The sequence below is a fragment of the Trematomus bernacchii genome, unplaced genomic scaffold (genome assembly GCF_902827165.1).
Source record: "Trematomus bernacchii unplaced genomic scaffold, fTreBer1.1, whole genome shotgun sequence".
Classification (NCBI taxonomy): Eukaryota; Metazoa; Chordata; class Actinopteri; order Perciformes; family Nototheniidae; genus Trematomus; species Trematomus bernacchii.
Genome location: NW_022987714.1, coordinates 1911760 through 1939051, shown reverse-complemented (window position 1 = coordinate 1939051; position 27292 = coordinate 1911760). Strand labels below are relative to the sequence as shown.

The 27292-nt window shown below is 39.7% G+C and overlaps 3 protein-coding genes across 5 annotated transcripts; 2 read left to right on the top strand and 1 right to left on the bottom strand.

The window, feature by feature from the left end:
• Positions 1 to 212: 212 nt before the first annotated feature.
• On the bottom strand, positions 213 to 3208 carry aagab (alpha and gamma adaptin binding protein). 3 transcript variants are annotated; one of them, XM_034141607.1, is made up of 10 exons: positions 3033 to 3208; positions 2558 to 2748; positions 2377 to 2473; positions 2174 to 2263; positions 1975 to 2058; positions 1796 to 1875; positions 1520 to 1619; positions 1262 to 1366; positions 1045 to 1094; positions 213 to 754 (listed from the first exon to the last, which is right to left on the bottom strand). In XM_034141607.1, exons 1-10 carry the CDS (start codon positions 3124 to 3126, stop codon positions 677 to 679), a joined length of 969 nt encoding a protein of 322 aa, XP_033997498.1. In that variant the 5' UTR covers positions 3127 to 3208; the 3' UTR covers positions 213 to 676. The 3 variants fall into 3 exon arrangements, with proteins under 3 accessions (XP_033997498.1, XP_033997499.1, XP_033997497.1); XM_034141608.1 differs by having other exon boundaries at positions 1520 to 1616; XM_034141606.1 differs by having other exon boundaries at positions 1045 to 1104; positions 1263 to 1366; positions 1520 to 1616.
• An 847-nt stretch (positions 3209 to 4055) lies between these two features.
• iqch (IQ motif containing H) lies at positions 4056 to 24726 on the top strand. The gene is given in 22 exon segments (XM_034141504.1): positions 4056 to 4106; positions 4389 to 4511; positions 4625 to 4719; positions 4854 to 4929; positions 5212 to 5331; positions 7040 to 7142; positions 7430 to 7510; positions 7764 to 7951; positions 8080 to 8619; positions 9993 to 10059; positions 11074 to 11157; positions 11245 to 11429; positions 12308 to 12580; positions 12933 to 13121; positions 17583 to 17703; positions 17920 to 17987; positions 17989 to 18207; positions 21329 to 21487; positions 22779 to 22901; positions 23870 to 23931; positions 24402 to 24510; positions 24634 to 24726. Coding segments are annotated over 22 exon segments (3129 nt in total).
• Positions 24727 to 25796: 1070 nt separating this feature from the next.
• On the top strand, positions 25797 to 26909 carry cunh15orf61 (chromosome unknown C15orf61 homolog). The gene is made up of 2 exons (XM_034141806.1): positions 25797 to 26516; positions 26623 to 26909. The coding sequence occupies exons 1-2, from the start codon at positions 26174 to 26176 to the stop codon at positions 26748 to 26750; spliced, it is 471 nt and encodes a 156-aa protein (XP_033997697.1). The 5' UTR covers positions 25797 to 26173; the 3' UTR covers positions 26751 to 26909.
• Positions 26910 to 27292: the final 383 nt, after the last annotated feature.

The window sequence follows — 27292 nt, the reverse complement described above, 5'->3', positions numbered from 1 at the left end:
GTAAAAAGATTCCAAGTCAATGCTCAACACTTTTACTTACTATCTACAATGACCAATACAGCACAGTCATTGAATATTGTCCAGTTTCGGTGCTGAAAGAGGTTTTTTTCTGATCTGTGAATGAGTAAGGATGAGGTGAGCTGTGTGTACCCAAAAAGTGAAACAGTCTTCTGCTTACAATAAATGTGCCACAGTCAGAAAGGAGAACAAAATTAAAATCACAAATGTTTATGTTGATTCAACAGAATGTGCATTAAATGTCTTACAACTCTAGGGATAAGGCACATTATGTCACTTGCAAATATATGTGACAACAGTACCCAAGTAACATACACATAAAATCAAAGACCACATCATTATTTTTTAAATGATTTTCCCACTGCGACACCAACATGTGCTGATGTCCATTCTGACCTTATAGCATAGTATAGAGATGGACCCAGGGCTTGGATCACTTCTTTCCCTTATCAAAATATTCAACTGCTTTTCATTACACACCAGTATTGCAATCATTTCTTTTTAAGAATCACACGTTTCTAAACATGACTATGCCTTCTGTATAGTCTGTAAGCATCTCCACCTTCCTGGTGCAAGAAGCAAGTCAAAGGGTGCTGGGTCTTGTTGGAGCCCCATGAAAGGAGGGGGACCAGGAGAAAAGAGACACAGGATGCTGCTTTTAGCTTTCCTCTCCCGATGATAACCCGTCTATCTCATCATCATCACCACCGATGGCCGTCCAAAACGCTTTTGCTACCTGGAAAGAAGATTTAGTGTAAGTACTGTAATAAAGTTTACATAAACATGTTGAGCTACACAATGTATTAAGTCAAACAAGAGATCTAACTAAAACATAGCTACTGAAATGTTTAATATTTCATCTAATCTGACAAGGGTCGGAAGTTGTGAAGACACTATTTTTTTGTGATTCACTGTTTGAACAATATCATGGGAGATGATAAATACTTTATACATCCAGGATACACAGATTAAGAACATGAACAGGTGCTAGTCTTTGTGTCTTGTTATATTAATACAGTGACTTACCTTCTCTGCATGCACCTTCCTCTGCTCATGGGGTAATGAGGAAGCTTTGTCTGCAAGTTCGAAATGAGAGAAAACAAAAACAGCATGAACGGCGTCAGCTGTAGACATTTTGGACATTCACACCAACAATGGAAGCAGGGTACAAACATCCTGTACGTTTTTTGAATGGCTAACATCATTTTGGCTGAGAAAAGTGCCCTTTTCGTTCCCCAATTACCTTTCATCTCTTTTAATTTGGAAAAGAGACGTTCAAAGTTATCCATATCTACATCTCCAGCTGTTAGATTGGCAAGTTCCTGGATGTCCAAATCAGTCATTGCATCTGAGAGAATCACCAAAAGAGAATATTAACTTAACATTTAATACAACTTTTAATCAGTCAAATACTGATGTTTTGGGTGAACACAGCAGAGAAAAATATGCCAGCAGGAGTTTAAATGTATGGGAAAAAAGATTGTATGAGGAGTTAACTTACCAACTACTGTTTCCACCTGCGTTTCTGTGTTGGAAGTACTTTCTGTCTGGTTGGGTTCTTCACTAACAACTGAGCCCTCTACTGGCAAGCTGGAAGACTGCTATAGAAAACGAGCTAGGGTTAGCATGCCTTATCAAACACGGCGTAAACATTACATTTAAGTGAAAATGGATTGATGAAACACAAAAATGTGTAAGAATACATTGAAAGATAATAACAAATATAAGTGAAATTAAGATCAATTGAATTGAATTGAATAGGGAAACAACAACTGACCTGTGGTTCTTGACAGCTGCGTGGGTTGTTGTGTCTGGCAGCCACCAAACTACTCATCAAACCAAAGCCCTGGTTGTGCCCTATCCAATAGAGATGACCCGATACGATACACACACTGAGTTATATTAAATAGTCTGGGGAACATGGAATATGATATTGTAATGTTGTTGTCATCTCACCATCCTTCATCTCCACACTAGACCACACATTGGCATTGAGAGCCTGAACAATTCTCTTTACTCCAGTGGATTCTGGAAAGTCATCTGATCAGACAGCAAAGACCATGTGTATGAGTACAATACAATTATTCAAAATGTGAAGAAAGGTTATACAAGTGTATGCAATTTCATTGGAATTCCTGCTTTCTTTAAAACTCACCATCCTCATCTGGCAACTCCTGAGGATTGAGCTCCACCAGCTCAAAGGCATGAGCCAAACACCACTGCTGCGCTTCATGTCTGGTGACCCCTTGAATAGAAATGGCATTTCAAAAGCATGTAGTTGACTGAAAAATTGTATTAGATTGCTTTCTGGAGGCTAAAATTAATCATAACAGTGCCATCAACAGCTGGAGTACTAACCTGTTTCACAGACTCTGCCACACACCAGGATGAGCACCTCTGGAGCAAGATCTTCCACCACTGATATCCAAGTATGTAGTTTTTCTAGACCATCCTTCTGTAAACACCATGCACACATAATAATCATTACACATGTATCACAGGATATACTGTTGAGATGATTAAAGTATTACTCACGTACCACTGTACTGTCGAAATAAGCGATGAAAGCCTGCATGGACTGTGCAATCTCCGATGACATTTGAAAGGGGCTTGGCACAACACATAGCCTGACATCCGCTGTATAATATTTGTTGTTGATGATCCATGGATACCAGGCTACTGTTTCTTCTTGCTTGATCGGCTCTGGCAAAGTATCCGGAGTAATGATCTCTGAGGATGTAATAAATGAGACACAAATAGAGACATTAGATTAGATTAACCTGGTTTCATTTTGTCTAGACGCTAAGAAAGATGAATGCAACCTCCTTCAGCTCCTATTTGTGTATCACATCAACAACAAATAAATCCCTAACTAGCTTGACAACCTCAGACATGTGGTTATTAACCTGCATTAGCAACATCCAGAATGTCATGTATTATGCTAAGAGTATGTTAGCTTTGTTTAACGTTAGCCTGTTTGCTAAATCATGCACATTGAGATGAGCTAAACTTACGTTTTATCAGCTCCACTTCTTTAAAGCCACTGTCACAGCTAGTGATGAGCACACATGGAATAGTAATCTCCGTTTCTTCTTCTGAATCTGACATTTTTGCACTATTTAGGACAATTGTCTTCAGCTGCTAGCTTTGCCTGACGTTGGTAACCTTTCAACTCTGACTGAGCCGCAGTGACGGTCACTTCCGGTGCAAAGAAAAAACAAGTTATCTTTTTTTTTTTACCATAGCTTTTGATACAATGAAATGTTTTTCCATTGGGTAATTTTATCTCGTGATGAGGAAACTAAATATTGATTTTGTGTTAAGGGCAACATTGGCACTTCTTGTACTGAATGACACTCTTATTCAACTCGTTTTATTTTCGGGAAAATGTCACATTCAAGAAGAAATGGACTGACTATGAACCAAGTGTTGCACATCTTACATTTTCTACTTAAAATTACAACAGTATTGCACCACTATTAAACATATTAAAAATAAGAAGGCAAACAAAACCAAAAATATGTTTTAGTCTGTATATTTACCTATGTACCCCTGAAGTCAATGTTTTGTGTGTATATAATGTTTGATATAAGATTTTAATAATGTACATATAATATATGTACAATATATAACATAATTAATATCTTGAATAAAGAAGAAAACAATGTGCTGAATGACACAGCTTTTAACGCCCTGAATTTGCCTCTCAGGCAAAGCACCTTCCCTATTAAGCCCCACCAATAAATTATGAATACAGGTTAAATTATACTAAAGAACGGCCATAATGACATTGCTTATCTGCATGTTTAAGACGAAAGTTATCCCGTGTTTGGTCTGGCAGTTCGTACTCGGGGAAAATACACACCACTTGTTGTCATGGTAACGAGTACTGTTTGAAGACTTTTCATTGACGAGTTGCTATAGCTATCTGATTTGGTTACATTAGTTGATGTTTTGTTATAGGTCTTTATCATGATATCGTGACACTGACACGTGTTTGAGTCATATTATTGTTTGTATTATCTCATTACAAGAACATGTCTGACACCCTAAATGACGAAGATAAATTGGGAGCCGTTTTGTTTCAGGTAATGTTGTCTACCTTAGCCTACTAGCTAACGTTAACACTAAGGTCGGTACGTCGGTACACTTCTGACTTAAGGTAACTGTTAGCTAGTTATCGTGGGTTGCTCAAGTTAAGAAGATTGCTTTTGAACACATGCCAGACAGTAGGCCTAACTAAATGTTCATAAACGTTGACGTTGCTCTTCCTTTTTAAACCTCCTGACATTTAGCTAAACTAACAACATGCAAAAACAAGCTACAAGTCAAGTTAACAGTATTTGATCACTGAAATGTGTATGTTACAGGTTCAAGAGGATTTGAGAAAACTCAAATGTAGTCTTGAAAAAATCACCACCAATGAGAGGGGAAACACTCTGGACATTCAAGCCTTGGATGCTGCCATTGGAAAAACAGAAAGTATAATCAGGGTAAGTATGTTAAATGCTAAATAAGTGCTGATTAAAATGATATTAAAACATATATCAGACAAAGGGAGCTTAGTTACAGACAGACAGCTTCTGTGTTATTTTATTGTGAATAGAAGCATGCAGAGGATCATCTGAAAACAGTGACTAAGCAGGTGTCGGTTCTTCCAAGAATTGAAGACTTGGAAAAAAACAAGCAGATTCCAAAATGGTAGGTAAAGAGAAGCGTACATGTGTTGTTCCTTAATAATTGTCTCGAGTGGCAGCACTTTCCTTTATCATGCCATTGATAATTAATACATTCTTGTGGGTATTGATGGGTATTATAATTGTGAAATTGCACAGGATACCTGCTCTGGAGAGTGTCCCAGATGTGCGTCCACAAAGAGAAGAGCTTCCGGGGCCTTCACCTGGGGAAAAGGTAGGTTATTATTATTATTGTTCCTTAATATTTTTGTTTTTAACTTAGTATAGTGTTGCAAGTTACAATATATACTGTAGGGTTGGTTAGTTAGACATTAAACAATATCCTTGTACTATACATTAAGACAGGTGAGACAAAGAGACATGGTGTGATAGAGCAGCACATGAACACATGAATACTTTATGTTTAGCAGAACTTTACATTCATTTCAATCTTTGATATTGCTAACTAAAGTTTTAAAACCTTTCCTCTCTCTGTCCTATTCAGCACTTTTTTCAGCACAAGTCAGCATTAACCATGCGTTTGCTGTGTAATCCTGCTCACCCCCACAACAGAGCCATTTTGCATCAGAAATTTGGGATATCACTACCTGATGTCAACAAGAGGAGTATAAATGCAGTAAGTAATCTTAAATCTACGATAAATGTATATTCATTTAACTGTATGTTAGTATATCATGTGATGTTATGTGTTATCCGACCAGCTTTAAAGTAAACACTGTGAACTTAAAAATGCTACTTGACTCACCCTGGGGCCTTTCAGACTCTATGGAATCAAGGTGATGGTTGATTTATGTTCTCCCATAATTATTTCCTGCAAGTTGTTGTAAGATGGAGAAGTTTACATAACAATCATGGAGTGAGTGACAGTTAATTCAACTCTGGCTTTGTAAAACTGAACACCCAGGAGAACTTACGGTTTTTTATTAGTCGCAGAAATGAGGCTACATCTGGAATCGTGGAGTATATTTTTACAAACAACATCAGAATAATAATTTGCCCTCCATTTATTTGCTTTGTACAATGAGAAATTGATTCCTATGTCTTGAGTCTTTGTTGATATTAATTGTAACATACAGCACATGCCTCAGGAAAGATTTGATTAGGAAGCATTACAAGAGTTTCTGCTGCAACAAAGATTAATTGAGTATCATTGCTCCTTTCCCTGATGCTTACTCTCTTAAACCCCTGAAAATACACTTTATGCTGGAGTGAAGAGTGATGGTACATGTCTGTATTAATGGATGCTTCAAGTGCTCAGAGACACAGTGACACAAAGGTCACTTGGCTCAGTGATGACAGCCAGTCTTGTCATGGCAAATCAATTTATCTTTTCAAAGGTCGACATTAGTTTTAGATATATTTTACACACATCTTTTCCAATATGTTTTTGGTAATCTACACATGACATGAGAAATAGCAGCCAAGACTGTCATTCTGATATAGGAGCGATGGAAGTGCTGGCTGCAGAGAGCGGAAGGCAGCAGATTGCAGCACATCAGCATTCTTCTAAAGAAGCAGGCGCCTGATTGCTGTGCTATGGGCTGCTGGTTTACAGCTGTCTCAGGACAGAAGTGGGTACCTGGTCCAGCATGCCAATAAGACAGCCGTAGCTTCCCCAACTGCTAACCACTGGCTCTCTGCCTGCTGCCTTCTCCTGCAACTCAGGCCAGCTCTTCCTCACCATGCTCTTGCCAGGAAATGAGCTTTTGCATTTTAGCAATTTTAGAAAAAGGTGCCACCTTTTCCCAAACCCATCTGAAACAGATGTGTGCCTGTGAGGGGAGATGCTCCCAGCACCTGGCTGCTACCTGAGGTCTGTCATAGAGCTCAGTGGTCTGAAAAGAACAAGAAGATGACATTCAGGGATAAGTCTGGAGGATCAGCAGCACAAACTTTGTGTTTTCTGAGCATGTTTATATTAAACAAGGGCAATAGATTCACTTTTTGTATCAAAATATTTGTAGAATATGTTGCAGGACAGTTTTGATCTTGGCATTGTCAGTTTTATGGCTCACTCCAAATCTTAATGAATACAGGAAACATATTGTTTGTAAGATGCAAGCTATTATATCTCAGGCTTCTTAGCACTTGTTTGCTAGAAAACTAGTTAAATCTTACATCAACAAGCTGGGATTAGACTGATGGCTGAGGGGTTGGTTAGATCCGGTACTTACAACAATGTCACTTATAAGAAGAAACTCCAGCTGCTGAAGAAGGGTGTTTAATTCAAACAGGGCCAAACAAAGAAATACTGGAGCAGGAGCCTCAATGTTATTTATGTCACATGTACATCCTCTGATGATCCTATGTGAATGTTCTGTTAGGGAAAGCATCAGAGAGTCCCCACTCGCTCTGTGGTGACTCTTCCAGCCATTGAACCAAAGGGCCGTCGTAGCCTGGCAACACCTGAAGAAGACATGGGGACAGGTAAGCAGACATTTCAGCGCCTTATTACCAACACCTCACCTCTGTTTGAGTGTAAGAACTGACACTCACTTCATTGGGCGTGCCTGTGAGTTTGTGTATGGGGCATTTTAAGCAGGCCATATCCTGATATAATATGGCAAAATGCTCACCATTATTTATATTGTTACATCAAAAACAATTACATGTTCTTATATTAACTTGTTTCCAGCATTATTGTGCTGTGGTTTTTTACTCTTACCTAAGTGCAATATTCTGAGAGTCGTTTTTTTAATTCATTTTTTCATCAGATACAAGTTTTCTTCATGCGTCGATCCATCCCAAGGCTGCCTCTCTTCACCCCAGAGAGGATTCATATTCTTCTAAGACAGGTCGGTTTTCCTCGGACATATTGACCCTAATAAAGTCCTGTCACTGGCAGTTCAATATTTAGTGAGGCCTTTTATGCAATTATGCCTTTTATCTTCTGTTTTGCACTCCTGCTAGTTCTATAATTGTTTTTGATAGTATTGTTTAGTTAAAACCCTTAATGGCGCTGTTCTTGTAAAGGTTCTGATTGATTCAACATTGATAACATTTTGCCACTGATAGAGTACAGTTGAACCTGTCTGTTTCTGACGTTATGTCTAATAGGCTCGAGGTCCAGGAGTAACAAGCAACTCAAATGGGAAAAAGATCCTCGATCCACCTGTAAAGGAAGTGAGTGCACACCCCTCTGTACCACCAAGACACCTCCTCCCTCCGCCTCCACAAGTGAGGACCACAAGGGTATAATGCAAGGCACCAACGATCTTATCCCTAAAAGCCCTCAGGTAAAAATACTTTAGTTTTGAATGGATTTTAAACTAAATCAAAAATATAAAAGGCAATCAAAGACAATAATTCAATTGATTTAAAGTGTGAGTTGGTGTCCTGTCCCGTGTTTCCCTGTGCTCTGTAGAATTCACCTGTGGACGTAAACATCAGCAAATACCCCTTTACCATTATAAAGGGTCAGATCAACCCGTTGGCAGCAGATTTCTGTCACTTTAAGCAGAGCTTCAGCTTGTGTTGGAGCAGTGTGCTGGATGCTCTGGAGGCCCTGAAAAAGCTGCTCAGGGACTTTGCCGTTCCGCTAGCCAAAGTGAGCGGGGAGTGTCTGGTGGAGTTCAGCCACAGCTTGGGTACCGGTTGGAGAAAGGCTCCTCCAGTCAGCGGCCTCCTCTCTGTGCTTGGAAACTGGGAGGAGGTATCAGAACTGGTCTTACGCCCAGGTCGGCGTTACAAAGGAGAGGGGGGCATGGAGGCGGCTGCCATCCACATCCAGTCCTGCTGGAGGCGCTACTTAGCCCGGACTGCCTACCTGAGCCACTGCAGGAACAAGTGGGCGGAGGGCATCATCGCTGTCTCATGGCTGATGTACTCTCAGAAGATCCGAGTCAGGAAGGCCCTGCAGGCTCGGCGTGTCAGACAACTGGAGAACCACCGCAGCAGAGCCCAGGTGATGGTGCTTTTACACAACATGTTCATTCTATCTCTATCCTCCTCTGTCTTACTTAATATTGCTCACCTTTTCAAAGCTGTCTTTTTTTTTTTTTATCCCATTATTTTTAAAAATCGCAGTCAGACTTTTATTTATGACTTTTAAAATAAAACACATCTAAATCCAAACTGTGGATATATGGTTCCACCTGATATACTATCAATTATTATTCAAATTAAATCATCTACATAATACATTATGCTTGTGTGTTTTAGAAATTAATTATAAAAGTTTGACAGGTTTATTGTTTTGTTTTTTAAAACAAGAGCAAAAAAGGAACCTATTCATGTTTTATATTTAATTCTCTTTGCTTTTTAATGACTGTTTATAAATGCCATTTTATAATGTGTTTCCGCTGCACTATTTCTTAATGCTCTAAATGTCTTTCAAGCACTTTGAATTGCATTGTGTTGAAAGGTGCTATAGAAATAAACTTGCCCTGCCTTACCTACATTTCGAAGGTCAATTACATCAATCAATAATCAATAATGACATGCTATAAGTATTAAAGATGTTTCAAATAGTTCAATGTTTTGTGTTTTTGATAAAAAATAAATCAGACTATAAAGGGAACATTTGAGTTTTGCTGCTTAAATGATTGTGATTGCAGTGGCATTAGGTAAAGCTATTTAGTTGAGTTGGACACATGGAGCTATTGGCTTTAATGAGGTATTTATAAACTGATTTAATATAATGCAATTACAAATGTAGAAACCCCTTTCTGGGGATATATGCCTTGTTATGCTGAGATGAGGGATTTACCTCAATTTACAAATATTATTTCAGCCATAGCAGAACATTGCAAAGCTCAATAAATACAAATGTGCTTGTATTTATTATTCTTCATGAGAGCGGTATGACGGCACCCTTTTCTTATATTTATAATGTTCTGTTCATTTTTCCCATTCAGCGTAGAAGTCATGTCTGTGCTGTCATCTGGGTAGAACATCTTTAAGAGCGCTGACACAACATTAATTAGTGCCTACAAGTTCATTTAGTTTTTACACGGCTGTGTGTGTATACATGCACTAAATGTATGTTCTCACTCTTCAAACATTCATACCCCGTTAATTAAGCCTGCTAATCTTCCCCTGGCAGTCGCATCATGTACCTTGATGATTGAATTAATTGCGAGAAGATGTTTCTAAAGTAAACGCTTAATTTAATTAAGGTGGTATTTTATGCTTGGTTTGCTTCTGTTAGCCCAGAGAGAGATTGGCTTGATGTCTTTTAGCTATGCAGTGATGATTTGTGTGTGTGGGGTGTGTGTGTGTGTGTGTGTATGCGTTCATGCAGTCCCCTCTCTGATCACTCCTTCTCTCCGTCCCCAGCATCTGGCAGCCGACTGGAAACGTATCCAGTCCTCCAAAAGGACCATTATCCACATCCCTTCATTAGGTAGCTTTCTCTGCCTGCTGCACACACACACACACACACACACACACACACACACACACACACACACACACACACACACACACACACACACACACACACACACACACACACACACACACACACACACACACACACACACACACACACACCACACACACACACACACACACACACACACACACACACACACACACACACACACACACACACACACATCTAGCAGCAGACACCCCGTCTCACCAGTCTGCTGCCCCAGTCTGTGGCCTGGTGGAGGCACTCTGTCTCGTTCAAATGACTCTCTGCAGGAAGGCACTCACAGGATGATGACAGTCCCCGTGCCAGGGAACTGAACAATTTAGTTTCAATCGCCATTTAATTTGCAGATTAAGCAAATGAAAAGCCATTATGTTGAATATTTGCAAGAGGCACAAAGGTCTTGTTTTATTGCTCTGCAAAAAAACACAAACCCAAAAGAGCAAGACGCTGCTGTGTTTTTCCACCAGACACAGAGTGCACGCTATGATCCGTTCTTGTTCTAATTTCACCATGGCACTCACATTTAGACTGTAATCAGGCATGTGCATTATAAATCATTAAGCGATTGTCTAAAATTATTAAGCCTAATTACTAGCAGATGGAACGCTTTATTTGCACTTGGGGTGGCTACAGAGAGTGCTGTGTGAGCAAGGATAATTAGAAAGTTGAACCCCATTGTTGTTAATTAGCATGAATCCAATCATTTAATTACCTTGATTCAGTTGAGGATTCTCTCTCAGGCAGAAATCCAGACAGACAGATCCTGGAGGCACCACTGGAAGTAGCTCAGGGGCTGGACATGTTGCAACAGGACGCCCAGCACATGACACACACTGCCCCTAGACGTATCTATACCACCCCAAGTGTAGACTCACACACATCTGGGCAGCTTCACATAGCTCCAGCTTTTTAATAAGGCCAGGTAGAGCTGATATAAATCCCTCTGAAAGTCTTACTTTTGTGACCTCATGCTGACAGGATACCCTCAGCGCCAACGAAGACATTTGAGGGGATTGGACATCCTGCAGAACGTCCAAATAGGCCGACTGTGTGATATTAGAGGTAGGTGTTCACCTTCTCATCAACATATACACACATTAACATCTGTATGCTTTTAATGCCAACATAATTTTCTTTGGATATTCTAAGATGAAAATGTGGAGGTGATCTACGTCTGTCCGAGACATTTGGGGGAGGATATTCTGGACTATTACGCCAGCCTCCTGAAATGTGATGAAGCAACAAACGAGGAAGATACCGGCAGCGCGCAGGCCTCATCCCTCTCCATCAGGCGCTTCATCATCCTCACACCTGAGGCTGTGGAGTATTTCCCGGTAAACTCAATTAGATCCACATTTTGTCCACAAAGATAAACATAGAAGATAAAAAAACCTCACAGCCTTGCATTTTGTTTTTCAGCAGGATCTCAAAATGAACTGTAGAAAATGGATAATATTGTACTGTGGATGCTACAAGATTCTGTAGTTTGCAAATTCACCTCTAGAGGGTACTAGAGGAGATTGTTTGCCACTGTGTGTTTAATATTCCTTTTAAGTCCCTTTTACATATTTTAAAATTAAACATTTGTGTTATATTGAAGTAAACACACAAGGTTATACTTTATTCAAATGAATATAATGGTTTCCAGCTGGTTAATACTTAAACGTTATATTAACTGTTTATTCTGACTGCTTTAATCTTGAAAAATCTGAATTTGATTACCTCAATACAATAAAATGAAGGTGTTGTTATATTGTTTTTTTACATGCAAGCACTCTATCCATCTTTTGATATCCTTTTGCACAGATTGAATGTGCGACACAACACGGTCCTCTTCATTCCTTTCTATTGATTTTCCTGCTGTTTTGTTGTTAGACTGTGCCAGACGTGTTGCTGAGATGAATCACTGCTACCCATGGCTGGCAGCGCATTCTGCCAGTGACAGAAGGGATAATTCCATGTGGATCAAATAAATACAGATGTGAAGTAATTAGTTATATTCCCAAGGAGCTCATTGCTAGCACACATTAAAGACGTGAAGGATAGGGGAGGCCTCCCACAGGGAGCTTTTATCAATTCAACCTGCTGGAATACAGGAGAGGTTAAAACCCTGCTGGCTATCACAATAATAGATCTGTTGTGTGTACACAGTGATAAATCAGGTCAAGAAACAACCCTTAAAAGACACTTTTTTTACGCTCTTCTCTCCTAGACCCACAACATGTGCCTGTCCACGCTGCTAAAGTACAGTCCGCGCACTCTGAAGCGCATCAGGAACCTGATCCAGGGGAAGCAGGCCTACATTGTGGGTGGGGTGGCCCATGTTGATGACCTGGCCGTGGCTGATGAGCTAGGAGTCCCCATCCTGGCTCCAGAACCAGCTGTTTCAGAACTCTACAGCACCAAGTCTGGAGGGAGGAGGATCTTCGCTGGGGCAGAGGTTGATGTACCCCCAGGTCAAGGGGACATCTACTCGCTGAACCAGGTCCGAGATCAAAAACACAAAGCATACAAAGACTCCATACAGCCTGAGTTCCTTTATTAGTGCCTGGTAACACCAAACACATTTTATCTGTATTAAATATACACTAGAAAAACGGAAACATTGACTTTAATTAAATGTATGTCAACAGATTTCACATTAGGTTAGTTGAAAGTAATAATATCAAGTTTAAAATAAATATATAAGGTTCAACTTAATATTATTGCTTTCAACTAACCTAATACAGTTATGTGAAATGTGTTGACATAATACCCCCTAATTAAAGTCGACGTTTCAGTATTTTCAGTGTACATATGATTCAATTTCGTAATCACTTGTCTCTCCTTTGTTACAGCTTCATGAAACGCTGGCTCGGCTCATGACTGAAAACATGGACGTGCAGCGCTGGCTCTTCAAGATGGACTCTGAGCATGGCGGCCGTGGCACAGCTTCCTGTGACGTCTGCCATCTCAGCTGCTATAAGGGAGTCCTGCAGGAGAGCCATCGCTATGGTCCTGAGTCGGGGAGAACAGAATGGATTCAGGTAAAGACTCTGAGGATTTAGTTATTGTCCCCCTGTCATAAACTATAGAACCATATCTCCGAGGACACTTTTACACACTTACTTTTATGCAGTGTTTTATTATTTTGCTAAAATGTTGTTTCATTTTTTCATTTATTTCCCTTATTACTCGCTAAATTGAAGTTTTCTTTACTATTATGTCCTGTTTTAATAGCACCCCCAAAAGCACTGGTTTTACAAAAAGTGCAATAAAAATAAAGTGTATTGCTATTATTATTACTCTCATACCAGAGAGGGATTGGCCATTTAGAGCTAACATGGTAACAACTAGACACTTAACAGATAACATTAGAGTAACAGTTAGATATTAAAATGGAGATTGTGCTCCTTATTGAGATGAGACAGCTAAAACAAAAGGGGTTGGTTTCATTTCTGGTTTTGAATGAACAAAAGCTTAGGTCACAGCGGGGTCACAGAGATGCCATCATTTAGGAGTCTTAACGTCACCGTCACAATGCTGGTCCCTGTAGTACAGTATTTTGAGCATCGTCCCCAGAGCCACAGAACATGAAATCAATAGATAAAATATCTGTTTATACACACAGCTGTTATCCATTCTCTCGTGTCGATGTGTGTTTGGGAGAACAGGAGCCTGTCCAATGGCAGTAAAGCCCTAACTCACCTGCCAGTGACAATATAATCACAGTACATACATTCTGGCCAACAGAGCATCTCTCTCTATGTACATTTGTTTATATTTATAATCTATTTTGTGGATTAATTTCACACAGATTCAGGCCGATTTGATTTCTGAGTATAAGTATATTGAAGTACAAATGGCACAAAACACTAAAATCCATATTTGCAGCTGTTTTTTTTACCCGCTGCTCTACATCATTGAGATGTTTGTCTCTGACAGTTAATGGATGAGTCGGATCCATTTGTAAGGACAACATTTTAGTACAAATACAATGTGCAGTGTTAAGTGAAGTAAGTACAATATTGTAATTATTTCATACAATATCAACATTTGCTTTTACCTCCAAAAAATAAATTCAGATTGAACTCATGAAAAATAAAAAACAATAATTGGTGAGCCATTCATTTAGTACAGATGCAATCTGTACACTGCTTCTGAGCCCCTGGCTCTTATTTCTCATATGCTTACAAAGTAGCCTTTGATTTTCTGTCATGTGTTAATTACCGTATTTTGCCATTTAACTGGGAGCTTTGTGTAAACTAATTACAGGCTAATGATTGTGGGCTTGAAGCACAACGATTTTACTTTTTATTCCATCCGAAAGAACAGCAGTCATCTCAAGCGTCTTATGGCTCACTCTGTTTTGTTCCTATTAGCTCCTTCTTTGATTCATAGTGTATGTGCGGAGCGAGGCTGTAATTGTTGTTGCATTGGTGCTGTTAATTATGGCAGAGAGTGGCTGAGCTACAGCCAAGGTCCATAATGGTGGCTGAGGCAGCTCAGGAAAGTAAATGGGGTTTGTTTCACCAGCTGGGGTCCCATGGAGAGGGAAGAGTGCCGAGGCCCCCAGTGTAGGCCCACTGCCTCGGGGCTTCTGGGCCATATGGACACAACACTTTAACTGGCCTTTATTTTACACCTTGCTCTTTTAATCAAAGCAAAGCCCTCATCCTGTGCTCCTCATTGCATGATTTTTTTCTCATGACATTGTTTTCCCATAAAATGTGTTTGCCCCTTAAATGTAGAACATCGTCCTTCTGCTGTTCTAAGTGTGTATATTGAAGGAAGCAATTTGGCTCTATATGCTGAAAGATTACAGACAGCGTTGTTGATTAGATAGATACATATGAATATTTGATATCTTTATCGCTATCCTCTCCTCACAGCAGAAGCTGTAGATGGACATATATTTTGAGATATAACACTCATTAACGTAGCACTTTACAGAAAAGAAGTAGACCTAATTGCAACAGCAATGAAAGCTATTGAATAAGATAGATACTGAATATTTGCAAGCATTTAGGCAATAGATGTCTGAAGCTATGTTTATGTAATTGTGTACATTTAATGAATTATTTATCAACAGTAATGGTCAAATGAAACATTTTAAAAATGCATTCATAATTACCAAAAATGAGACCAAGATCATTGTTTACCAAAAACATAAAATAATAAGTGATGCTCGGAGTGTATGTACTATTCAGTTTAATGTCTAATACCCTTTATATTCACTATAAAATAGAGAGGAGATCCAAATTATACTTGGCCTTAGTCTACACAGACTGCGTGCATATTTTTGTAATTATTGCTTGTTCTGAAGGGCTCAGCAGGAAGAAGAATACCATGTGGTCCTTCAGAATAATACCAACAATCCCTTCTGGCGATGTAAAAGAAAGCCTTAAAGGCTACAACAGGAAGGAGGAGGGTTTGCATCCACACTGAGCTTTAGGAGATGTGTTTGTTCCTCTGAATATTGTGAGGCCCACAGCCTCCAGCACAATGTTCCAGCCTGCAGAAAGCCCCCAGGCCTCGTTCAGCATTTACACAGAGAGAGGTTAAAGACATGTAGATCTGCACCCATGCAACGCCTGAAGGGGCCCACACACACACACTAAAGCGCTCACACAGCTTGCATAAGGATCATTAGGCACAAGAGGGTAAAAATTACACCTAATAGCGTCAACAGATGGAGTATTTCTTTTTGTCACGCTGTGTACAAACAGATCTTGAGCAACACCTTATTTAGGTTAAGTTTGTCAACGAAATGGGTCATTTGATAATCACTACCATTGTAGATGTACCGGGACATTTTCTACAGATGTTTACTGTCTAAATAGTGTTCAGTCTGCGATTGCATGGAGGAGTTTAAATATATAATCATCTGCCTTAACATCATTAACCTGAATTAACCTTAATAAGTTGCTTAAACATTTCCTGTGGCTCATGTTTGCTTTGAATTTAGTTTCATGTCACTGGAGGTAATAAGTGCTTTTGGTGCAAGCAGAGGGAATGTAGCTGCCATTGTACTAAGATGTTAAACTCAACCAGGGATGAGGGGAATGTGGTAACAAGAAAAACACTATATATGTCATTTACTATTGCACATCAAATTAGTCATAGCCTTTATATTGAAGTCAAAGCTTTGGTGGGACAGTGCTACAGAGAATTCATATTCATAAAGAATGTATGACTTTTTATTCCAGAGACTTAGTGTCGCTTTTCAGTAGTTTAAACATGTAATAGAGAGAGAAAGAGGCAGCGCCACATCTATTTGATTTATGACCAGATTGCTTGTCTTTATGTGGACACCAAGCAAAGCCTGAATCCTATCACAGGGTACTGTACGCAGTTTAAGTCCAAATAATTTATTGCAAAATACCTCTCTGTCTTTTCCCTCTGTCCTGCTGTTTCTGTGAACTGCATAGGCAAAGTCCTGGGGTGAGCTTGCTCTTCCGTTGAAAATGACAACCGTTCCCTTACACTTTTTGCCGCACCATTGTGTGCTTTATGGTTTGTATAGGGGGAATCACTGTGTAGCATTTGACCTCGCCTCTTACAGTACTTGAATATGATGATGGCTGTTACATGACTGGAATATCAACAGCATAATCTCCAGCCCTGTCTCCAGTGAAGCCCGACAGCATACACTCAAAACAAAGTAACGCTCCAGATAGAACGATGAAAGAACAAAGACATTATATCCATTCAGAATTTAGTCATCTCTCAGACCGGCTTCACATATTTTATTGTGTATGACTAAATTATGTACACAGACATTGTTACATACAGAAACCTGTATTTAAAATAACACTCTGGGCACTTCATACACACCTTCATTGTAGATTTATAACACAATAAACTGATGATATAAAATGATAGCTTAAGGTTAAGTGGTGTCGTTGTTGTAACTTTAACTCTATTACAGCCGTGTCAGAGGTAACCGTGTACTTGAGTCGCCCAACTGTTTTAGAGGACATCCAAAACAAAAGTAAGAAATTAACAGCATAATTAAGTGGCGAAACCATTATGGCATTTCCTAGTTACAGAAACAAGAGTAATATCGATCCCAGTGAAGCCCTGATTGATCCCCAGATAGATGAGGTTAGCTTAGGCATTCATCAGCTGCCCAGTGGAGGGAGTTGTTATTGAGGGCAGGTGCTGTCTCTGTGGCTGTGAGTTAAAGCCATTAGACTCCCGAGGCCTTCTGATAATAGGCTGTCACTCACAGGTAGACCTTCCCGGGGTATCCATCAGACACTCTCACAGACATTGAAGCAGCCACCAAAGGTCTCGGGGATAACAAGCAGTCACTGGAGTCATCCGGATAACACAAGGGTATTCCCAATAATGTGCTCGACACCTAGAGAGTTTGATAATGAGACAAATAAAGTATCCAGGACTTGTTATTGACTTGTGTTTTGAATAACAAACATACATAATGTCCTCTGATCTGTCCCCAAAGCATTTTCCCTAATGTATGCACCCTAACTTTCTTCCTGCAGGAGTCTGTGCTGCCTCGATATTTAGATGAAATCCCAGAGTGGCTTTCCCGTTACGCCCAGCCTGTTAAAACCTCCTGCTATTCCACCTGGGCCTGCTTCCTGGAGACCTTCCTCAGGCAAGGTCAGATACCTATTGTAAGGCACTGAATGCTTTTTACCTCCACATACAACTATTTTGAATAGGTTAATAGTAATTTCCTATGTCCTTCCTAGTTCCCAGATGTTACCTATGTGACCTGACAAGCTTAATAATGTTCATGCTGCTGCTGTTGGTTGTTAAACAGCTGCTGCATGATTGGTAACGTTTTATTTTTCTCTGCTGTCGCTGTGTGTCCAGGCGGTGTGGTGGAGGCCTACCCCCCCTCAGACTGTGTTACCTGTCTGACGGTAGATCTGCTGCTGAAGCCCGGGGGGGGGGGTGACCATGCTGTCCTGCGGAGACCAGCTTCACGGCGCCTGTCAGCTGGAAGCTATAGGCTCCACTGTCCCTCAGACTTCTGTACAGCCGCAGACCTTGCAATCCATCTGCATGCGTGTGGGCCAGGCCTGTCTGCAGCACCTTATCGTAGGGTATGTCTCCGTGGACCTGGCTACCTTTCTGAACCCCAACACCGTGGAGCAAAAGGTGAGACGCAGGCTCATGCTACCACGGTAAATATGGTCTGGGCTGTTGCAGCATATGGTGTCAAAGCTTTCCATTTCAACATATTGGTGAGACAGATAAATGTTTAGGCTGGATTGGGGATCCATTTGAGCAGATAGGTGTCTCCCCTACTGCTCCCATGGGGTTCTGAAAACAGGAAAGGCAAACAGTGGGCGCAGGGACCAAATGTGTCACAGGGCCATCTAATAAACTGTCAGGTCTTATCGTGTCGATACACTGATTCTACCATTTAAGACTTGCCCTTTAACCTCACAGTGTGGAGAAATTCAGAGGCACCTATCTTTCAGACAATAGGTCATTCTAAAGTGATTTGGCAGCTTCACAGGGATGCCCTGTCAGTGTTTAACCCCTCGCTGCTTACCTGCCGCGCTCTGCTGAAATGTGTCTTGTTATTATAGCGAGGCACCAGCGAAGCCTCATCTCATTTGTCAGGATTAAGTTTTGTTGAAACCTTCTTGATTTATGGTATTGGAAATGGGCTGGTTTATGATGGTTTAACCTCTGCTCCTAACATGTGGCTACATTGACTGCTTATTGATCCAGAGCTGTGAAATGAAATGCTTTGTTTATAATATGGTTTATAAAATACTAAACCAGAAAAAACGGTGGAGAAGGCACTAGAGCTACTTAAGGGTTTTCAAAAGGGTATAAAAATAGACACTGAATGTGTTTTATATATATTTCTTCTTTGATACAAATACACTCCTCTTTGAAGGACATTTCAACAAATCTATTCATGTTTTTTTTCTTCACTGTTAGCATTCATAATGTCTTCCCATATATAAAAAATATATTTGAAGATGATGCTATTTAGGGCATGCTTGCCACTAGAGGGTAGTCTCTTATGGATCCGATGTTAAACCAAACGGTGTGAGCAAAAGCGTGTTCAGACAATGCTATTTTAATCTTAAAACTTTAAAATTATACATTTTATTGCATCAATATTATTTGTTCTTTACGTTTTTGGAACAGAAACATTTTTTGTGTTTTTATGGATAGTGGATTTTATCACACTGTAAGTATTTTAAGGTAAGAATAAACATATCTCACCCTATTATAGGGTGCTGGGGGGGGGGGGCGAGTGGATTAATATATACAACCATATTTTTCAAAAGGTCATTATGTCACTAAATTGCAATTTTTGTTTCACTCAAATAAGGAAATGTGCAATTCTCAAATGTGTATTAGGATCCGAAGCTGATTTTTTTTTGATTGTGATAATGACAGCATTAAAATTCATTTTCAGTTTCAACGTTGACCCAAAATTGAATGGGATTCTCTGACAGCATAATTAAGAACAGACTATAAACAGCATGTGCTTCAATAGAGCAGGAACATTGAAGACCGATTCTTAACCATCTCCCCACACACAGACAGAGCAGAGCCACATGGGCAAACCTGTCTGGATTTAAACATCAATTTAGATTCAAACCTGTTGCTAAAAGCTGCCTACTTTATTTGATGGGAAGAAGTGGGTCACATATGTTTGCCCTTGCAGTCTCTCCTCACATTGTGGAGCGGCGGGGCCCCAGCTGCAGCATCAGGGTTTTTAATGAAAATGCAAGGCAATAGAAAACAGGTACAATCCAGGCTTACATTTCCCACGGCTTTGTTAAGAGCGACAATGAGACATCGGAGTATGATTTTTAGTGAGTTGAGTGAATGGTGCGGTGGAGTGTGTCCGTCACTCAGGCCCAGGTATCAACCTGATGCTTAGAGACCAGCACTGTCCACTGCTGCTGACAGTAAAGAGGGCTGAGTGCAAAACGTACAGCTTACCTTTGCTAAACATGAATGTTCACAGTTTGCAGTCGTTTTATTGTGTGTTGTTTATAACACCTTCTGCATATACTGTATAATCTCTTCATTGTTTTTGCCTTGAATGCATTTTTAGAATAGTCAAAGGCTCAAATCACAACAAATCTGTGCCTTACAAATCATAAGCAATGGCTATGTAACGCAACAACATTATAGTTCACATTACATAAATTATTCTAACATAATAGAAAACATTTTTGTCATTAATATTTGATCACATCATTTGGGCTATACCTTAATATGATTTATTGGTATAAGTAGTATTTTTATGTATGACACACTTTTGAAAATGAACACATTTATTATAGGTTTGAAACTATTTATTTATTCTAAAGGTCTCATTTATTGATTGATCATTTCCCTATTTTTCAAACAAAAATGCAAAAATTCTGATTCTAGCTTCTGGAATGTAAAGATTTTCTTTGTCTATTGGAATTTAAAACTGCAGATCTTTAGGTTTTTAAAGGTCACCTCAGAAAATGGGCTCAGAATGTTTAACTATTTTCTCACTTCATTGAAAAAACGGTCAGATTATTAGATACAAAAATGTGTCAATTTCAGCCATATGCTATGACCTTTGTTTCACAATGTATTTGAATAGAAAAAAAAGAAATCCGGCTTATAAGAGAATTACTGTATATGGTCTGATATCCATGTGTTAGTGGAGATATAGTGCTCAGGTTACAGAGACTGCGCGGTTCAGACAGGCAGCGATTTGCATTCAGTGGCAGGAGCGTTTACTTTGACAAATAGGAACAGCAAAAGGAGGCAGCCGACTGCCACTTAGTTATTAACAACTCCTTCACCAGTGATTTATTTGCCACTTTTGAAGAGAGGACATAGCTATTAGGTTATTATTGGGAAAATTAGCCCTGTTTAAGCGGAAGGCTACGACCATACCTGACCCCTTAATATACTTATAATGATGCCATTTACTATACATATCTGAACTTAGCTTAGCTCATCAGACCTGTGCCAAACTAACTAGCCCAAGGCAAGCTGAACACAAAACGCAGCAAAGGATCTACTTTGTGCACGTGTCATTCCACAACTGAATTACCCAAATCTGTCGAGCACACACCATTAACCGTGTTTTCCTTTCCCCTGCCTACACGTAAGGATTAAAAGGTACTGACCCCTCTCTTTATAAGGATTTGTGGGTGAAATACTTTGATGTTCCATTTTTGTGATTAAATTGAAATGTACGTTTATAGTGTGTGTTTTTCTCTGCTGTGACACATAGTTCACAATGTCTTGTGTGCAGGTGTGGGCTATTGATCTGGACCTCACATACAGTGACAATCTGGCCATGACCCAGATGCTTCTGATGATGACTGGAGGAATGCTGAATTTCCACACAGGCTGCTTAGAAGTGCCAATGCCATACAGAGAGAAAGGCTGCGAACACAAGACGGCAGCCAAAGTACCATTTTATATTTGCTTACCGTACAGTTAATCATATTTGAAATATTTCATTTTTTCTTAAACAAAAGGTCGATTTAAAATGCTATATTTGAAGTTGTATTTTCCTACAGTGGCTAATTTTGTTGTTAATTTTAGTCCTCTAGAAGAAACCAGCTCTAAGCAAGCAGAGACTTTAGAGGATATTATTATATGACTACAGTAATCACAAAGATAGATCAATGTTTTGCTCCTCATTTTGTTAAATACAACTAAATACTGTAATTACGCACTGAGCTCAATTGGTGTTTAGGTGCTGAATTCATTATCATTTTGATAGATGAGCCTAAATAATCAACACATTAATAATTCATACCATTTTCATTATGCATGTGTATGCATGCTTGAACACCTCATCAACCTGGTGCCAGGCCTTAAACAATAGAGTTCTTTTATTAGCAGTATGCCTCAGTTTACGCTTGTTAATCTGCGACTTGTATTATTTTATCAAGCGTTCATTTAGTGGGTGGCCTGGTGCTTCGGTGCAGCAGTTGAGCCACAGCAGTGGTTAATGGCTTTAGCAGTGGCCATCATTAGCACCCTGCATATTACAAACACAATTAAATCCCTGTTGGGCACTTTTATTGTTTGTGTGAGGGTCCTATGTTTGACAACCGCTAACACACACCCAGCACGGCGAGTTATGGGCGATCTCCTCGGCTCACAGGGGCTTAGGCCTGCTCTTTTGTCTCCCAGAGGTGCCTGAGAACCAGGACCATTTTTATCCTCTTGAGCCCTGCCACTTTTAAGTAATCAACCTCTCTAGTGTTACTTATGACACTCGCATGCTCAGAACCGCTCTGTTATCGTGATATGTATCGTGTGCGGCGAGTTGTCCTTTTGTGCATTGGCCAGTGCTTTTGTCTCAAACAGAATGCAAACATTTGCACTCCTCAAACTGTGGTTTCTTTGATTGGCATCGTACAATTAAGCTCATCTTGTACTTGGCATGTCTTCTAAACATTAATTGTTGCTCCCCGCAGTTAATTAAGAAAGGCCCAACAGTTTACCACATGTGCCCCACACTCATCATGTTTACTAATCACACACACTCCCCAAACTCAACAGTGACCCTAAGGACATGTGTATGGGGTTCAGCCATCGCTACTTCGCTTACATACACCACCTATTATACTTTAAATCCAAATGTAATAGGACATAAAGGTATTGTCTCATTTTAGATTTATACAGAGCCGTATGCTAACCATCATATTCTATATAATTTCTTGTTTCTTATTTTTCTTTTGTTACAGCCTCCTGTGGTTCCTCGTTATGCAGTTATTGGGAGCCACTTGTTTCACTCAAACCTTTCCATGTTATACCATAATGTGTTCCTTATGGTGTGCAAGGCTCATGGTATAGGATTTAACATGAAGGTAAAATCCCCAAATGTATCTGCTTGCCTTTATATTATCTTAATTTTTGTTTTCATTTTGCAGCTTAGCGTAAAATGGATTTAAAGGTGGGGTAGGTAATTTTGGAGAAACCAGCACGAGTGCGCTAGAATTTGAAAATACACAGCCGGAAAAATTCTGCCACTTCCTTATAGAGCCCCTCCTCCAACACACACGAACGCGCACATGACCAATGACGGCACGAGATAAGTTTGTGCACAGATGGAAGGCTGACAGGCAGGTAGGCCATCCAGTTATTTTAGCCAGGCCGGCTCAGATGATTGGTCGTGCTTTTTACAGTACTACGGCTTCCACAGATGACATTTTTTTATGGATTTTTTGTCAAAGCACTTAAGATATTCATTGCTATCGGGATGTTAAGAGCATTCCATGGAATATAACAAAAAGTGTATCTCGAGCCGGTTTCTCAAACTTACCTACCCCACCTTTAAAGTGAAACTCTATAGACTTTATAAATCCAAGTTTGCTTACCAAAAAGATGTGTAAAGCCTTTTGTTGCTCCAGAGGGAGGTTCACAAAGTCTGATAAGTTGAAATGAGTGATGTGACTTGAGTCAGTGTTGGTTGGGTTTGAAAATAAAAAACATACCTATGGGTGCGTGAAGCCAGACAGAAATGTAATTATGAAACCTCTTATCTCCACTTCTCATCTGCTCTAGAGGCTAGCAGGTTGAGGCTAAATAACACACCCCCATCTTTGATCAAACTGCAATCCAGTTGCATTGTGGGAAATGCACAGGCCAGGTTGTGGCAAGGAAGCAGAATGTATGAAATAAAAAAGATTTAATCAAATTGATTTTGATCTTTAACTGAACATCACAAGTCTGGCAGTTGTATAAGAGAGTAATGCTGGCTCAGAGTATTTTTTTATTTACACTGGTGTTGATGGAGCTCTTTTTTGGCTGTGTGTTTTTGGCTCTAAAATTTCAGAGGAAGCAAGGCACCATTTTTGCTGTTTACGACGGCAGTGAGAGATGCAGGATGGGAATGATGTGAGTATTTGTTTTTGCATCAAATGCATAAACATTATTACAGTATTCATGACATTCAGGGTAAAAAAGCAGTAGGAAGAATTCTGAACACATTAGGGTTTGTTTGCACTCTCTGTTTAATAGACAAGCAAATAAACAGTAGAGGATTAGGTGGATAAAAGACCTCTACAGACTGAGAGAAAAGACAATTTGTTTAGAGGATTAACATGCCACCTCTGGCTTTGTAAATGCTGTTACAAACTCTAGAAGTTGTTAGGCAGAGGGTTATTTAACATATTTATCACTCAAATCCTTTAGCCTGCACAGTGCTGTAACAGTTAAATCAAGCTGTGCTCATCCCCCCGAAGACTGAAGATGTTGTCTGCTGAAAGTTTCATTTACCAGCACCATCACATGAGCAAGGTGATTGTTTCTTAGCTGGCAGCATGGGGGACATTAGTAAACTCGTTTGTTTGGGTCGTCGTTAACAGAGCCGTCTCAGAAGATCTCCAGGGAGCTCTGGTGACCTTTGCTCGGAATCTGTCAGTCATTCATCAGGAGATATCACCCTCTAACATGCAAGGAGAAACCAATTTTAAGGTACCGTGTTAATGACTTAACGATCCCTCCTCATATACATCATGAAACGTTCATCTTTAAGTCAAGCTCTCGTCAGCTGGATGGCAGTCATTTAACTTGTTTAATTTTGGTTTGTTTTTTTAGTATCTGATCAAGGAAGTAGAAGACGTACGGCAGATGACTGTTCAGAACAAGATGCGAGCAGTGGAGGATAAACCTGCTTCACCAATATACTAACATTACTCATACCAAGTTAAGTCTTCTTGTCTTTGCCAGCTTTAATGTACTATTATACTTTGAATACATGATTCACCGAAGATGGAGATCATTGTTGATAGCTAAATAAATCCCTGAAACATTGTCAGATTTTGCCATGAACCTTTATCATATTTTATTATTTAGTTTTATCATCTGTTTTAACTGCCTACATATAATTCACTATTGGAAAATGGCAGCTTTAAAGACATGCAGGAAACTGGGGTTTAAAGTATGGTTCATTCAAGAATTTGAGAACAAGCACACAATTTTCTGCACAACTACTAAACTTATCTTCATGTTCTGTAGATTGGTTTCAAAGATTTAAACATCATCATCAAACCAATGTATATATTTGAATGAAAACATGTACAATATCTTGTATGCAAATTGGCTTGAACATGTGTGCTATTTCTTCAATGTATTCATTAATTCTGGTTGATATGGAGAAATGTTGGTTTAGCTGTGGTTTGTGGAATAACATCCATGGTTATGAATTACAGCAGACTGTTCAATGTTCTTTGAAATATTTCAGGAAAGGCTTCAGTGTATTCGAGTGGATCTAATGTGTACTTAAATGACAACATTCTTGATGATCAGGCACCAACAAATCTTTCATTGCTACTGGGATCAGTTATAAAAGTTGCAAAGGTTTATTTGAATCAATAGTAAGGATAGCAAGCAAATACTTATCTGCATAAATCTGTTAGATCTGTAAAGATTACAGAAAGCTACTAACAATGTGTAAAAAAAAGAATATTACTAGTTATTAGTCATAGTATGTCATTCATTAGGCTGACTTCACACACGTGTGTATCATGTCTTACAAATAAAACCTTGAAGCTAATTTTTTTTCACGTTTGTTGTTGCATAGAGTGGTGTGAGTATAGTGCAAGCTGAACGGTCACATGACACAAGACTCATACCCGCTGAACAGGTGAGCGCATCAGTAAAATACAGGTTGTAGCAGCTAATGCTGTAGAAGAGGAACAGCTTAGCAGCGCTGCGTTTCCAACCGGAGGACTTTAGCAGGAGCACCAGGTCAGAGCAAATACACAGCACTGAGCGCACAGAGCTGCTCTGCACACACAAACAGGCCTCTGCTGGTTAAGATAAAGTCTAATATATGTTAAGCATGTGTATCGGGACGTGTGTGTAACGGAATATCTGCAGCAGAAACACGTGTTTAGCTAGCACCGTGTTGTTTTGCTAACTTTAGCTGACGTTGGTTGTCCTGTGTGCACACTATGCAGCGTCCCACTCATGGTCCCACTGCTTTGAAGGACGTGTAGAAGTTGTTCTGTGGTACATGAGCTTAGGTCTGTACATTTAAAAGCTAGTCTGAGCTCTGTCTAGCTTGTTAGCAGGCAGCCCAGTTAAAAACACGAACAGCAGAAAAAGGTGAATCATTCTCCTCTCAGTTAAAGTCATGAGGGAGTTTTTGAGGAAGGTCCACGGTGTCTTTATAAAGCTCGCCCTGTTTCCGAGCACTTTGGGCAGGACAGGCCCGCGGCCCGCAGCCTCAGAGGTGCTGACCTGCCACCTGCTGCAGCGCAAACTCCCGCCCTGGACCTCATACTGTGTCCGCTACAGCTCCGTGCATAATGACCAGTTCGGACTGTCCAACTTTAACTTTAGAGTCCAAGGATCCAACTACCAGATACTGAGGACAGGCTGCTTCCCCTTTATAAAGTATCACTGCTCCAAAGCACCTCATCAAAACTTGGACTATGAAGACAAGTTTTTTACCATTTTGAAAGTTCTTAACCTAGGTCAGTGAACTTCTTTAATCCTCTACCTTATTCCCACAAAATACATATAATATTTCATTTTCAAACACTTCGAATATTAACTAATCAATGGGTTCATTATTTGCAGGCATCCCTTGTTTGGCCTATGGCATCGGCTGCTGGATGGTGGTGGGAGCTGCAGAAACAGTGCAAACGAGTGTTGGACCCGTCACAGTCTATTTCGCCTACAAAGAAGATGAAGGCGCACCGTTCTAAACAAAATACTTATTTAAGTGTGTTTTAAGAGACTCTTGTCTGCCAAGCTGCTGTATTTACATTTCCCCATGATGTTCTGCTGGACCTATGTAAACAAAAGTGCTGTATTGTATGACTCATGCATCTATTGTCTGACTGCACAGGTTCATTTGTGTTTAATTATTTAATATTTAAAAGTTGCATAGTCAGTTATTACACTGACATACAATACTGACAGTGTGTGAACGGAAAGCTAGCTTTCCATTAAAGTTGAATGGTTTAGGATTTTTAGACTTCTTTTCCTGTATGTTTTCACAGGGATGTTGTGAACGCTGCGTGAAAGTGTATTTTTGCAAGAATTATTAAATTATACAACATTACTTTGAATATAATTTTTTTTTTTTAGGCAACATGACTTTTACACATGCCTACTGTATAAGGGTCAGCCAGCTTCCCTAGATGAATCTTCTTCTTTTTTTATGGAGACACTATCTTCAAGATTAAAAGTATTAATAATTCATATAAGCGATACCAGGTGGTGTTATTTATTTGACACTGTTGCT